Consider the following 15,406-nt stretch of genomic DNA (forward strand, 5'->3'; position numbering starts at 1 on the left):
GGCACAGTGTAATACCACTGTAATGTGTCTTTTATTACTTGTAATGCTCGATGCAGCTTTCTTATTTCAGTCCTGTGCATCCTAAAGCAACACTTCCTGCTATTGTGTGTCAGACACAAGCGGCAACACAATCTGTCGCTCTCTCTCTCGCGCTTTCTCTCTCTCTCTCTCTCTCTTTCTCCAACACACACACACACACACACACACACACACACAAACTCCACTACCCCCTCCCTCCCTCCATCCCCGGTGCTTCTGGTGCAGGGGCAGCACTGACACAAAGTTAGAGGGGGCTGACAGGGCAGAGCAACTGTGTCTTCTCTAAAAAAAAAAAAAAAAAAAAAAAGAATTAGGGGGAGTGATTAAGTGAGTGAGAGAGAAAAAGAGAGAGAAGCTCACATGAGAGGAAGTGCAAGACACAGACAAGTCAGAGGGAGCCTGTTTGTGTCAAGCAGTTGACTCTGACTCTCTCTGTCAGTGCACAGCCGGGCTCGAGAGCTGCAGCACCACTCCCCTGTCTGTCAAAGCAGGATCTATCTATTTCTCCCCGAGCCTCCCAGACTGTCCCACTGCTGCCTCTCTGACTGCTGTGAGAGCACGGAGGGACCTCTCGCTGGATGTCAGCACCCAAAACAGGTAGGACGTGTTGCACAATATATCTATCTGTGAAAGAATGTGTAACAGCTGTGTAAAAAAAGACTATTTCAACAGGAAAGTCTGTCAAACTTTTATTCATTATACTCTAAAGAGAGGATTTCAGCTGTTCTGGCAGTTTTGCAGATGTTTTGCCCAGATGAAATATCTTTGGTCCAGTTGTTGCTTAGATTCATCTTCACTATACTATACCGGCAGATGGTCAGCTCTGCTTGGCTTCATCTGTGAGAAACTTGGCTTTGCTCTGAATTCAGTGTAGCAGACTACCCTATATGTTGATATCACTGCAAATGCTTCAAAGTCACATAGACATTAAAAAAGACGTAAAGTGCAAGACGAACATTGTAGTGTGCAACAGAAAAAAAAATGTAATGGCACCTAATTTTTTTTTGGTTTTATTTGTTTAGTTTTGGAAGTGTTGTTTCTCAGGACGGGAAAGGGGAGAAAATTGGAAACAGACCCACCCACCCCGGAGAGCTAGTCTGTCCACGAAAAGTATGAGAGTGCAAAGAATGAGACACACAACAACAGTCCCTCACTGCAATGTTGAGGAAGACAAGCACAGAGAGACCAGAGTGTGAACTTGCTTAGTAAAAAGCTGTAAAGAAGTTGGGTTGACACAGTGAGAGTTAATTAAGTTGCTGTCACATCTGTCTGTCCCCTGTAAAAAATACCTTTAAAGGCATAATATGCAACATTTTCCTTAAAAAAAAAAAACAATGTACAGACTCATATAAACATAATCTCTCAGTCATCATTTATGACCCACTAGAAGTATGTGGTGGTTTCTGTATCTGCAGAGACTCTGCCTTCTGCATGTATTTTCTTATTTTCTCATTATTTTGCTGTGCTTGGGACACTTTAACAACCCAGAACATCAGTATTTGATGTCCTGAGAAGACCCGTCAACTATCTTTCTGGTCCGTTTATGAACAGCTTGGACAAATCCTACTGAGTTGTCAAATCTTGCTTATACATGCATACATTTTTTTGGCCATGGACACATCTTTTTATAGAAATATGCATCATATCACCACTTCCACATGATTAAAACATCATCATTACATTAGAAATTATAAGAAAGCGGCAGAAGTGGCAAAAGTATTCTCATTATTTACTCAGGTAGATGTACTACTTGTGGTAATTGTGTACAAAAAAGCAGAAAAAGTACTGCTTCAATTTCTTTTCTCAAGTACAAGTGAAAGTACAAAAGTAAAAAGTTGCCCTCTGAAGGAGCTGTTTCTGTGCAATGCTAACTGAGCCTCCTCACATCATATTTATTCAATTCTAAGACTATTAAACCATTTTAACTTCAAATAAAATAGTCATGTCAAGTCATGTCAGATTTTATCTATGTAGCCCAATATCACAAATCACAATTTGCCTCAGGGGACTTTGAAATTTGCACAGTTGAAAAAACATAAAAATTAAGGATAATGTACAAAAAATAATGGTGGTCCTGCAGTGCTAAAAAGCCTTCACAGTCAGCTGACAGATTCACTCTACGGTCGAATCTCCCTCTCTATCTTTTTTGTCTTGTCACATCTTTTACGTTGTTTTGTTACGCCTGTTGTGCGTCATATGCATTGATGAATACACAAAGGAATCTTCTTTTCTATGTGGCTGTTATCGTTCTATTCATTTAGGTTGAAATCGACATTGATGATGGTAAGGTGTCACAATGATGCAAACCAAAATAACCAATAATTCCCCATAGATGCATCAAAACTAAAGTGCAAGTATTTGTGTTAAAATGTAGGGAGTAAAAGTGAAAAGTTGTCAGAAAAATAAATACTCAACTAAAGTACAGATTCCTGAAAAGTACAGTAACAAAGTACTTGTAATTAGTTACTTCCCATCTCTGGAAAGTAGGTGAAAAGTTAGCTCTAAATTTTGCTTTTCACCCCCTCCTTTCTTGTTTTTGTGCACTGCGCATAAATCTTGCTGCAGTAGATGAAATGCTGGCCTCGGCCTTTGCTTGCTCTCTCGCCCAAAACACTAAACTTTCGCTCTATTTTTACTCTCCCGTGCTGCTCCATTTTTAGAGACTTGTCTGCGTGGTTTGTTGGGCTGTAAATCAGACTGTAACTCCTCTGTGTTCACTGTGAAAATAATGGGAGAATAATGATGACATTCATGGTTTATTTGGCCTTATACCTGCAGTGTTGATAGGATGGGAGTCTAACACTGACAAAAAAAACTTCAACTAGAGCTTAAAGACTCACTTTGAGAAAATGTCACCCTGTATAAACTTAACTTAAACTTATATATGATGTCTTATCAAATTCTAGGGATGCAATGTTTCAGGATACTCAACTGTTCCTCTAATTACCTGATAATCAGATTAATACTTTCAGTGTGTCTCCAAATTCATTTGCGAGTGAAAGTAATCTCACTTAAAACCTGAAAATGCTCTGTTTAATGAGACTATTAGCAAAATGCACATTGTGTCATATTGTGTGATTCATGGCTGAAATGATCCATCCATTGATTGATTAGTTGATTGACAGAAAGCTAATGAGCAATATTTTTGATAACTGATCAACTGTAATGCATTTCTAAGGAAGAATGCAACATTTTTTCTCAATCATCATAGTAAACTAAATATCTTTGGATTTTGGAATTGAACTGTTCAGAAAAAAAATAAGACATTTAAAGACCATTTTTCACTATTTGTTAACTTCTTTTCATCAAATAAATAATTGTTTAGAGGCATAATGTGCAGAATTTTCCTTTAAAAATCATATAAACATAATCCCTTTCAATCATCACTTATGACCCACTAGAAGTGTGTTCAGTCTGTTTCTGCAGAGACCCTGCCCTCTGCTCATATTTCCTTCTTTTCTCATTATTGTGCTCGGGATGCTTTCCCAACCAAAGACATTGCTTTTTGACATCTTGGGAATGAGAAATAACAATCAGCCATCTCTCTGGTGTGTTTACCAGCAGCTCGGATAAATCTCAAGAAAATATCCTGCAGATTAATTGATAATGAACACATTGAAAACTGAAGCAATATTTGATTTTTTGTAAGGAGAACAAAGAAATGTCATGTGCAAATTGCCAAATCATTCTGAGCAAGCAAACTTAAAATAACTTGAGGGTCTGTATTTCTGTCATTGTGATAAATTATCAGACTCTGGGTTTGTTTGGTTTGAGGGGCAGCAGGTTAAGAGGCCACAGTCAGATGGAAGAGGCCCTCAGGGACTCTCCCTCCGTCAGGGTCACAGAATCAGACACATCTCTGTGAGAGAGACATCACGGGTGTCTAAATCAGGCTGAGCTGATGTCAGCTGAGGGCAGAGTAACGTTGTTGTGTTGCGTTTTTATTTGCCTTTAGAGACTCTTAATTAGAAAACTTAGAAACTTACATCGATAATCACTTTTCTCTAGAAGTCTCAGTCCAATCAAAACCCAGTGTTTTTGATCACCACAATGCCTTGGATTTGTAATTTTTCCATCACATTTTCCAAATTGCTGAAGGACAGTGCATGAACTTGGCTGTACAGTAGGCCAAAAGTATGGTGATCCAAAACAGATCACCTCTCATTAAAGGGATAGTTCAAATTATTCAGAATGGGGTTGTTTGAGGATGTACTTATCCATATTCAGTAACTCCAGTGTTCAGTGAGGTAAAATTACTGTTTTTGCCAAATGAGGTTGGTGGTGACAGAGAGCTGCTGCTGCTGACCCTGTCCACAGCAGTACATGGCTTAACTTCCTACACCTTTACTTCTGCTGCTTCTCCAAACTGGGGGTATACCAACCACAGTCTAGTGTATGTAGTACACTAACCATGTATAAGTACTTAATATAACCCTACTTAAATAAGATGAAGTATTCCTTTAAGTCCTCTCTGGAGGTTTTTTATCACAGCAGATGCTGCCAACTAAGGTCAAGTGAGCACTGTAAAGGGATGAAGCAGGAACTTGAGATTAGTGGTTAATGTGCATGATGCTGTACTACAGAGTGGCCTAGAATAAGTTCACAAACAGACTGTTGTCTATGTTTAGATAACAAACAATACATGCTGCCATTTATTTGAGTACCACCCCCTTGTGGAAAAGTATTTTTACTGCAGTAAATTGATCTAATTTTAATCTAACTGCCATGAGGAAGTTTAAATGTACAGGGAAATACTGTCAGAGAGATTTTGTCCTGGAGGAAGTGGTATAACTAGGTAGGTTCAGAAAGGACTGTACAGAGATGGAAACCATTTTGAGCAGGAAATATAAAGTAAATGTTAATGATACGTTGTTGCTTTTTCCACATTCCTCTCCGTTAACATTACCACCCAGGCCAAGGATTTGGGAAAATGTTTTGTTTCTCTCATGATATTTGGCTATGGGACATTTTACACAATGAAGCACTAGATTTGTCTGTAGTCTACAATAAACAATAAGATTTTTTCAAAATGAGCATAAAGTTCACAGGAGCTCCAGTGAAATCGGCCCTTTGGAGGTTTGTTCAGTTTGACATGTGTAGCATGTGAAAAAGCAAGCCACAAACCTTTTCAAAGAGGTACAAACTGTTCTGAACTTTATGTTTTGACCTTTTTCCACACGTGCACACACAGGAGTATGAAGGCGTCGCAAATCAACACTTTCCAGCATCACAGCGAGTTTCCAGAGAAAGTAAACGAGTGCTGCCTATCTATCCTCTCTGTGGGTTGATGTTGCATTGCTATTGGGACTGGAAAGGCTTTAGAGGCTACACACCGCTGAGAGCAGCCTCCTCGGTTCAAAGTTACCACACAGCTGCTAGCTAGAGCTTAGCAGGGCCTACACGAACACGTGATCTGGTCTTTGTAAGTGTGCGAAACCTTGAAAAACTATGCATTTCCACAACCACTGTTTTACATACGTGATGGAACATTTTTCTTTTATGTAAACAAGACGGCGGTGATCTGTAGACTCTTAGTTAAGTTGCATTTCTTTTCACCTTACTGTTTTCCACATTGCCCGGTGATCTAAAATAGTATTCAAAGATCCTTTTGGCAAAATTATACTGTATTATTATAGTTGAAGCTTCCCAGCAGTATATTAGCCAAATAGATAGTGCTGTGAGCAGGACAATAAGCGAGACTCCAGAGTGGACTACAGACAAAAGCAAGGCTGCAACAGAGCCAAAGTAGCGCATTTTTTAATTTATGTACTTTACTATCAACAAGTCTGATAATTGTAAAAATGCTGAATATCAGAGGCAACATTTGACCAAACTGATAATCAGCTCCCACTATGTTCTGCCTGCTGCTGCTGCAAAGTGCTCATGGCGGATGAGAGCGGCGACTGCACCAAAACAGTATCGGTGCAGTAAAACCAAAACAATGAGATATAATAAGCTAAAACGCTCTTTAAAGATAGAGATCGACGGATCATTTTCTGTGGGTTTGTCACTACAAGCGACCACTTTCACACACCACATACTGTAGATCTATTGTAGCCTCGGTGATTCAATTTATTTACTCGCAACAAGCAACAAAAAGCGACAAATTTTCACATTTGAGAAGCTGTAAATATAAAATGATTTTTACTTGCAAATGTACTTACGCAATTAATCAGTTATCAAAATAGTTATTGCTCTCTGGTTAATATTTTGTGAAAGCAATAATAGTCATCCCTACAATATTGTTGCAGTATCAATGTATTAGGTCATACATATTGTGATATTTACTCATTTTATCACCTCCAACCTTTAGAGTACACAACATGTCATCAGTCACAACCTACATGATCGATACTGACCTATATGAAACTTTACTATTGTGATTTTCAGGTATATCACCCCGGCCTAGCACTAATTAAGTTAACAATACTTTATCTGACTGACAACAACTCAACATATCTTAACACTCACTAATTACTCATTAATCATTATTTGAATGCATATTTTGGTACAATATGATGATTTTTAAACTAAGATACAACAAACATTCAAAAATCCCAAGCAATGTCATATAAGAAACTAGAAAATATTAATATTTTAAAAGCTGGAATCAGAAAATTTTGATTTTTTTTTTCTCTTAAAAAATACCCAAACCGATTAAGCAATTAGCAAAAGAGTTGGTGAGTAATCTATTAATCAATTCATAATCAATTTATCATTGCAGTGCTACTTCATTAAAATGTTCCACAAGTACACTCAAAACAACTGGGTACTTACTTAAACATTTTACTGTTTACAATCACTACTATTAATTCTGTCTCCTCTGTACAACACCTTTTCCATGTTTGTCAGTCTTGGAAAAGGTGTCCCCCTTCTATTGATTCTCCCTTTTTTTCTACACGTAAGACGTGAAGTAGGCTGTGTATATGGTTGTGTTGTGTGTATCTGTATGCACGTCTGAGTTTGCTGTCTACATGTCTGTGCATGTCTCTGCATGCATGCGAGTGTGTGTGTGTACGGTAGGATGACCCCCTGGATAGTAAAAAACAAATTCTTGTTTGCGGATCCCCAGCCTCCACCCGCTACCAGGAAATCTGCTGGACTGATAACTCCACACATTCCACGTGTCACTAATGTACTGTGGCATTTCCGTCAGTGACTCCTGCAATATGACACACGTTATCCATATCAAACTGTCAATATCACAAGGAACAATTACACCACATGCAACTTTGTTTTGGTATGTGTGTGTCTACGCAGCTCTGGAGACATCCCAATGTTGCCTTTTTCATGATTGTGCAACTTAATTGCACCCCAGCTTTTTCCACTTTCTAATCAGTTTCTCATTCCCCTTATCTTTTCCCTGACTACCTCCTTTTCTTTCACTCTTTTTGGCAATCTGCCCTGCAACTGCTGCTCCCTCCATCACCGTATTGCCTGACTGCATTCCTCTCATTCCTATTTGCTTCCTGTGACTGGAAGAGCAGTGAGCCCTACTGGCCACAAAACTCCACCTTGGAGTCCTACCCATGTATGCCATATGTGTCTCTTCCCTTCTTCACTGCTCTGGTTTCCAGTTTTCAAAATCCCCTTGGGCATTCTGCAAAAAAAATTGCATCTCTGTGAGTGTCTGACAGGAATTTGAGGATGACTTTTCCGCAGCATCTTGCTGATAGTCTCATTGTAGTGTAAGGTGAAGGTGTTTTTACTGAGGGGACTAATGACTGTCCTTCTCTCTATGATCCAGTCACGCAGAGACACAGACAGACAAACAGTTTACATCTGGTATTAAAATGGGATTTGTATCCGGATATGTTAATCAGATAGTAAATGATCCAATCTCAACTTTGCCTTTACATCTGATATTTTTAATGCATTCTTGAGATTGAGATCAACTTTCTGTCCACCAGACGAAAGTCTGCACATGAGGTGGCAGAAAATCAGCCCCAGACTCTACTGAAAGAAATCACTTTTATGAGTGATGGGAAACTTTATTTGTCCCCTCTTAGAAATTGGGGAAATGTAATATATTAAAGGTATAACATGTTATTTTCCTTAAAAAATGTGTAAAAAATATGTATAGACTGTCATGAACATAATCCCTTTCAATGACAACTCATGACCCAGTAGAAGTGTGTGGCAGTGTCTATCTGCAGAAACTGTGCGCTCTAGCTATATTTTCTTATTTTCTCATTATTTTGCTGAGCTCCGGAAGCTTTACCAACCCAAAACATCAGCATTTGACAGCCTGGCATCTTTCTGATGTGTTTAGGAATAGCTTGGACAAATCCTACTGATTCTACATTTAAGCTATTCCTTTCTTTGTATGAAAAATATTGTGTCAGTTTATCTCAGAGTGCTGCAGCACTGGCGTGTAGACTACTCTGTCTGTAGACAAATCAAATTATAAGCCTTCTTTACAGCAGATCAGCTGCACAGATGAGTGCAGCCAACACACACTGTCACACACAGATATTTTTAACTGTATATCATTAATTTCTCACCCGTATTGCTTTAATTTTTCACGCAGTTCTGTTGAATAATGCACATTTTCTCTTTCAAGGCACAAAATAGACATGTAATTAATAATGTCTCTTTCAGCCTGCTCGCTAAACTAATATTATGTTGCGTACGGATGCCAGCATGTGGTACGGATTGCATTTACAACTACCTAACACCCCCTTTACACCTTGCATTAAAGTGTGTCTCATATCCAGGCTGACACATCCACACACACACATCCAAACAATCACATGATAGCCAGCAGTGGCAATGCCCTTATGACGGCAGAGACGGTGTAGGAAAAGTGTGCTTCATCACTCCTTAAGTCTTTGCACTCAACTCCCAAGTCCTAAATTTTGAGTTTGGGATTCTAAATAATTCATAATGCACTCTTCACCAAATGTAATGTCATTTTAAGAACAGGCCTTCGACTTAACGTTCCTTGTGCAACTTCAAATGTGAAACAGAGTTGGACGTGGTTGTGTCTCCATTGGTAATTTTCGACCCACTCATTTTGCATACTGCAATTCATACGGTTGTTGACAACATAATGGGTTTTGGTATATGGTTTTTGTTTTTTTTTTAACTGGAGCTTAGTAACACAACGTTCTCTGTTGCAATTTGATTAGATACTGTCTGATTGGTTCAAACAAAATGGATCTGGAGAATTAAGTGCCAAATTGCTGAGAATAAGTAGCATTAACATCAGGAAATGACTGGAAATTAAGTTATTTGTGACACACACTATAATCCTTTTCAGTCTTTGGGTTAAGGGGAAGATATCCCGTATTTTCAAGTGAAGTCAAATCCAGGTGAAGTCACCAGTCATTGGTGTTAAAGTTCAAGTCTTGATTTTGGCTAGTTGAGTCTAAAGTCAGCAAATTTGTGACTTGAGTCTGACTCAAGTTCAAGTCATGTGACTCAAATACACACCTCTCACATGCACAGCCAAATGTGCATGGTGACAAATATATTCCTAACAACAAAGTACAGTATTCAAGCTTAGAGCTATAGAGGGAAAGCAACAGTTTACAACTGCCTTAACTGTTTTTGTTGTGTAATATTTGAGTACTTCTCAGAATTGGTACTTTCAGGCATCAGCTCCTACATGTATCATTGTATGTAATATGAACAACAGGTGCCATCATGTTAAAGCAGTGATCCAGAGACCTAGGTTGATGTGATTAATAGGAATTAATTAATAGGAATAATCTCATGAAATTATCTGTAAAGGCCATAACACAATAGTGAATAGATAAAATGCATATGTTTAGATATAACGTTTTAAATGACCTAATTTCTCCATATATGTAACCAAAGTAGCAACAGTTACAAAACACTGTCTACATCTGCAAATAGAAGAAGCTCTGTCTGTCTGTCTCAAACATGTGCTGCTCAAAATGGAAGATCTGCTATGAAATTCAATTTGCCTGTGCGTATCTCAAATTATTCAGGCCACAGTCAACCCCGTGACTGGGGGATGGACTGTCAAGTCCTGCCAAGAGCACAGGGGAAAAGACATACTGTTGTTGAATTTAGACTGAGTGTTGTTGATAGCAATTTTTTGAGCTCAGACCGTAACTTTCGCCTTAGGTACACAATTTAACTGAACAACGGCAGACCTATTGAGTCCCTCACAGGACCAGGGCCAGCCCGGGTCACATGAAATAAAAGATAGGCTCAGCTCACCATCTTTTAACGAGCTGGTTTGTCCCACACTGGTTTATCTTCATGGACACAATGATGTTGACCTTTTTTTCTGAAAGAGGGTGGATTCAGCCACAGGCAGGATGAGGAGACTGTGAGAGACAGTGAGAGTTCAGTTTAGGAGAGGACATGTGAGAATAGGCAGCAGCACTGTCTAAATTAAGAGTAAATGTGTTGTTTGTGTGTGTGTGTGTGTGTGTGTGTGTGTGTGTGTGTGTGTGTGTGTGTGTACGTGTGTGTGTGTGCCAAAGTGAAAATTTGTCATTGGTGTCACAAGGTGGTCAGATCACTAAATAAAAATACATTACATTAAAATAAGGAAAAATGCTCATAAACAGAATGAACACTTTGTCGCAGAACAAGCTTTTTGTTAGATTAGCATCATATCAAAAATTAAATAAATCTATGACACTGAATATAAAAGAGTTTATACACGCTCTTACACATCATTGCCAATATTGCATTATTAAGGATACAAGTACCTTTTAACAATAAAATTGTGCGCGAGTTGTTTTATTTTGTCACTGGATAATTTTAAAGCGCTAGTAAAAGTCTGATGTTATAGCCAATGTGTTTTGAGTGATTGACAGATTGTTCAATACGTTCCAAAATGTCCCCTATTGGCTCACCAGTCCACCGTCGGTGAATGTGTAATGATGTCAAGGAACACGGCCAGACAGGTCAGGGATTCCCAAAACTTTTCATGTCAAGAACCCTCACCATAGATGTACATTAGACCACGAACCCCCAATCTGAGAGGATCTTAAGTAGTATTTTTTTAATGATATAATCAAAAGTTTAAAGGACAATGAATCATTAAATTACCATATGTCATCAGAGATTAAGAAAACACTTTTTGTATGCCTGCTTCAAGTTAATTATAGTTCAAATTAATGCACAATGCCTGCAGGCCAGTCAGGCAGACAGTAAGACAAACAGTCACCGAACTCAAACTCCAGAGTGTGTGTTTTCAAAGCATCGGGCATTTATCTTCAGGACTGGCTTTTATGACGTTGCACTCGTCTTGTGCTCCTGCAGGGTTCCAGCAACCTGCCTGAGCTTTCTTGAGTCTGGGGAGGAAGGGGTTGGGGTGAATTGCTCGCTTCAACCAACGGACAGCATCTTAAATAGGATTTTATCCTGTTTAATATACCGTCCATGGCTCTAGCTCACTATTTGGACTGCAGTACTCATTCTCACACACACAATTGCTCCTTTAACTTGACTAAATTTGCTTATTATTTGGATTTATTGAATTACCTTCTGTTGTTTTTTTCTGAGGAGGTGTGTTGTTCTAACTTCCAAAAATAAAATATTGTATTCCTCCTTTTGCTGGGGACACCCTACAACCCACTCACGTACCCATGTTGGTACCTGGACCCCAGATTGAAAACCACGGAGATAGGCAACACACACACACACACACACACACACACACACACAGGGCATCCTTCCTTACACAGCAGAGTTCAGCAGATGGAGCCCTCCTCACACCAGCAGCTCACACAGATGAAAGTGAGACTGAGAGCAGTTTTTTATCAGCAGTTTCACCGCCGACAGTAAGTCAGACTCGGTGAGGAGGACACGGATAAGTGCAGAGCGGCTCTCGGTGTCGGTGGACGGTGTCCTTCTCGTACATAATTACCGGAACATTCTCACTTTACTGCCGAGCTTCACTTTCACTGCTGTTTACGGCTGTAAAGGCGACGCGCTGACGGTTGGAACCAACGTTTTTTTAAATTTTATCACAAAAAACCAGACAGCTGAACTTGACACTACAACGACCAGTTTAGTCAAAAAAAAAAAAAAAAAAAAAAAAAACAGAACCAGGATGACAAAGACAGACAGTCGGACTAAGGTTTCATCCATCTCTTCAGTTTTGTGACCGGGCTGTCAGCACCTGAACTCGAGTGAAATTGAAAATGCGTCGCGCTTGAACTTCAGCTCCAAATAAAAAGGTAGGCAACGTGTGTTTGCTAACGTGCGCTGTCAAGTAGCCAGAAAACACCGTTAAAACTTTTTTAAAGGCAGTAACTTTATTTAAAAATGACTTGACTAGTTCTTTAGTGTTTTCTGTACTCATGTCAGCTGAAATGCTTGAACAGAACGTGTTGTTTTGTGGTAAAACTGTCAATTTAAATCTAAATTTATAGTGCCTGCCATAAACACTGTTAACTCTGAGTCCTTGTTATCCTCCCTCTGGCATGTTTCCAAACTCAACAGGTGTAAAAAAAAACTCACCTGGCTGAGATTTTCTGTTACAGTAAATTGTTTTTTTTTTCCCCCTTTTACTTCAAGAAATGCAGTACAGCGATAAAAAGCAAAATGGCCAAAATAATTTCCAGTATCAGAGTTAAAGGTCAAGCGTGTAATATTTAGGATTAAGTTGGTGAATGTGGCAGACATGAAATATAATATGCATAATTTTCATTCTCACACAGAAACAAATGATTGAAATCTTGATGATGTGACACTTGCTGGGGCCTGCACCAAACAAACATGTTTTCTTAGATCTGGAGAACAAGATTTGTATGCCAGGGCATTTATGCACTCTGTAACACTACAGTACTATTTTATAACGCTGTTTTGCCACACAGTTTACCTTAGTCAAAAAATAATTGCGTCCTCTGCAATTTGGATATGGCACTTGGCCATATTCTACTTTTGATAATGTTTTGATGAATTGTGCAGCCCTAGTTTTAATTAGTAAGAACTAGTAATAACCTGGAAATAAGAACAGTTGTATTTTTGTTACCTTTAAATGAACTGTTTATATCTAGAGTGGGCATGGGTCCTCTTCATGGAATCTACCACGCTGCACCACCATGTTTCTACAGGCGGCCAGAGGCGTAAACTAAGACTGCTCCCCGACTAAAGATTTTCCTAGTTGACTAGTTGTCACACATTCCTGATGTTAACTTAATTATTTAAATATATATTTTCTTCTCACCGACAGTGGCTTAGGCCGGAGATATACTTTCTGTTTCACCACACGTTTGCATTTTCTGCAAGTTTCACGGCTACCGTAGTTTCTCCTACATGCTTGGCAGCAAAGTGTGATGAGGTGTTTGCAATCTGCAAGTTCATTGCTAGATGCCACTAAATCCTACACACTGGTCTTTAAAGTTAACATATCATGAGGCCATGACCAAGAGTCAGATGTTGCAGCTTGAATTAGTAAATACCTTTTTACAGTACCTGCCTGACTGACTGCCTAACTGACTGTGTAACTCAAGGTACCCTGGTAATTACCCTAATCTGACAGGCAACGTGACTATTTTAAGGTGATAAACAGGGCAAATAATTGTGTAATTATGGTATTAAGACCTCATTGTGTGAGTGCAAGTGTAGAGTTTCCTACTGGATGTATTTCTGCCCATAACGTCATTGAAAAGTTTGACTCATTCACTACTAGGCAACAAATGTTTGGTTGTTTGACGGACCATGGGGCAGGCAGCTGTGTTTGACTGTGTGTGCTGTATTATGACAGAAGTCGTAAAAATTGTTAGATCCCACCCAAGCTCCTTCAGTCCCTAGAAAATAAAAACACACACTCACACACGGACACACACACACACACACTTAAGGCAGCCATGCGTGGATTAATGTTCTCATGTGTCCAGGTTCTCTCTCTGGACAGGATGAGGTCATAGCCTCAGTGTTGTTGTGGGGATACAGTTACATTAGTTTCATGTGGGCCATGCCAAGGGAATCGACACCACCTACACTCCTCTGCACCCTTTAAATCTCTCCCTCGCTCCTTCATTTTTTCCTCTAATCATCTCAGATAACCAGCAGTGATCATAATTGGATGAATGTCTACCTGTGCGCTTGCATAGTTGTCGCTGCACCATGCAAATGCAAATACTGTACTCAGGCATGTGTGTGTGTGTGTGTGTGTGTGTTTACAAAAGCGTATCACTGAATAAAGACTTTGATCATAATAAACAGCCCTTTATGCTACACGATCGGTGTCATCTTACTCAAACTGTTGATCACAAAGAGCCCTTTTGCTGCACTAGTTGTGACAGCCTGTGGGTTTGTCTTTGTCGTAGTCACAATCAATGAATAGGCCTCATATAGCTGAAGGTTCAAGTGAAACTTTACCAGCATCATCTTAGAAAAAAAGGCAAAATATTCCTACTTACACTGGAGATTCTGTTTGTCTCCCTGTCTGTGGGGTTTGTCTACATTCTTGTACACCAAAAAAAATTTGATGTCAACAGAGTTTGATAGTTTGTCTCTTTCGGTCTCCAGCTGGCACCAGCTGTGAGTCATATTCTGGCCAAACTAGTTGTAAAGTAATGCTTGCAATTCATATAATTCTTATTAGAGACTTGCACTGCATTGTGGTTGCTGGCAGTCAGTGTTGTTTTGACTTGCTGCTCTTGAGGTATGAAGCCTCTATAAACCTTCTAATAGAAACTCACAGCTTTGTAGAGCACATAAGATGATCTGCCTTGTCTGAGCGTTCAGCTCGCTGTGTGGTTTAACACATACTGTAGGGAAGCAGGTGTGCTAGTTGTTTTGGTTTTCTTTTTTCTCTCTTTTTTTTTTTTTTTTTTTTTTTTTAGAAATGAATGTACATTTACTCAGTAAAATTTTGAAGAGCCCAAATTTATGAATCTTAAATGCATACTCTTTTTTGTCTTTCCCTGTTGTTGTGGAGTAGGGCTGTAAAATGTCTATAAAACATCAGAAATGGTGCACAATACTGATCACTGTTTTCCAATGCCCAAGATAACGTCAAATGTCTTGTTTTGTCCACAACCCAAAGATATTCAGTTTACTGTTATAGATGAGTAAAGAAGCCTGAAAATATTCACATTTCAAACTAATTAATTGATTATCAAAATAAATGGTGATTAATTTATTAATTGACAATTCATTAATTTCTTGATGCAGCTTTCTTGTTTGAGTCCAAGTTTGGAAATAGGGTTGCAATAAAGATTATTTTCATTATCAATCTACCAAGTATTTTCTTCAATAAATTCATCATTTTGTTTATAGAATGTCAAAAAAATTGAGGAGTTCATATTAAATGTTTCTAGACCCCAAGATGACATATTCAGATAGCTTGTTTTATCCATCCAAAACCCAAAGATATTCAGTTTACTATCATAATGTAGACTATAAGTTTCTTAACAAATTGATTTAC

At 38.8% G+C, this 15,406-nt stretch overlaps 1 protein-coding gene across 1 annotated transcript in view; it reads left to right on the top strand.

Moving 5' to 3' along the window:
• Nucleotides 1-209: 209 nt before the first annotated feature.
• Nucleotides 210-15,406, top strand: part of LOC146331403 (histone deacetylase 7-like) — a 56,328-nt gene continuing 41,131 nt past the window's right edge. The window contains exon 1 of the mRNA XM_084730594.1: nucleotides 210-636. Within this exon, the coding sequence (XP_084586720.1) occupies nucleotides 618-636 (19 nt within the window). The 5' untranslated portion in view covers nucleotides 210-617. The remainder of the gene's footprint in view (nucleotides 637-15,406) is intronic.

The sequence above is a fragment of the Lutjanus erythropterus genome, chromosome 2, assembly GCF_056507025.1.
Source record: "Lutjanus erythropterus isolate fLutEry1 chromosome 2, fLutEry1.hap2, whole genome shotgun sequence".
NCBI classification, from domain to species: domain Eukaryota; kingdom Metazoa; phylum Chordata; class Actinopteri; order Lutjaniformes; family Lutjanidae; genus Lutjanus; species Lutjanus erythropterus.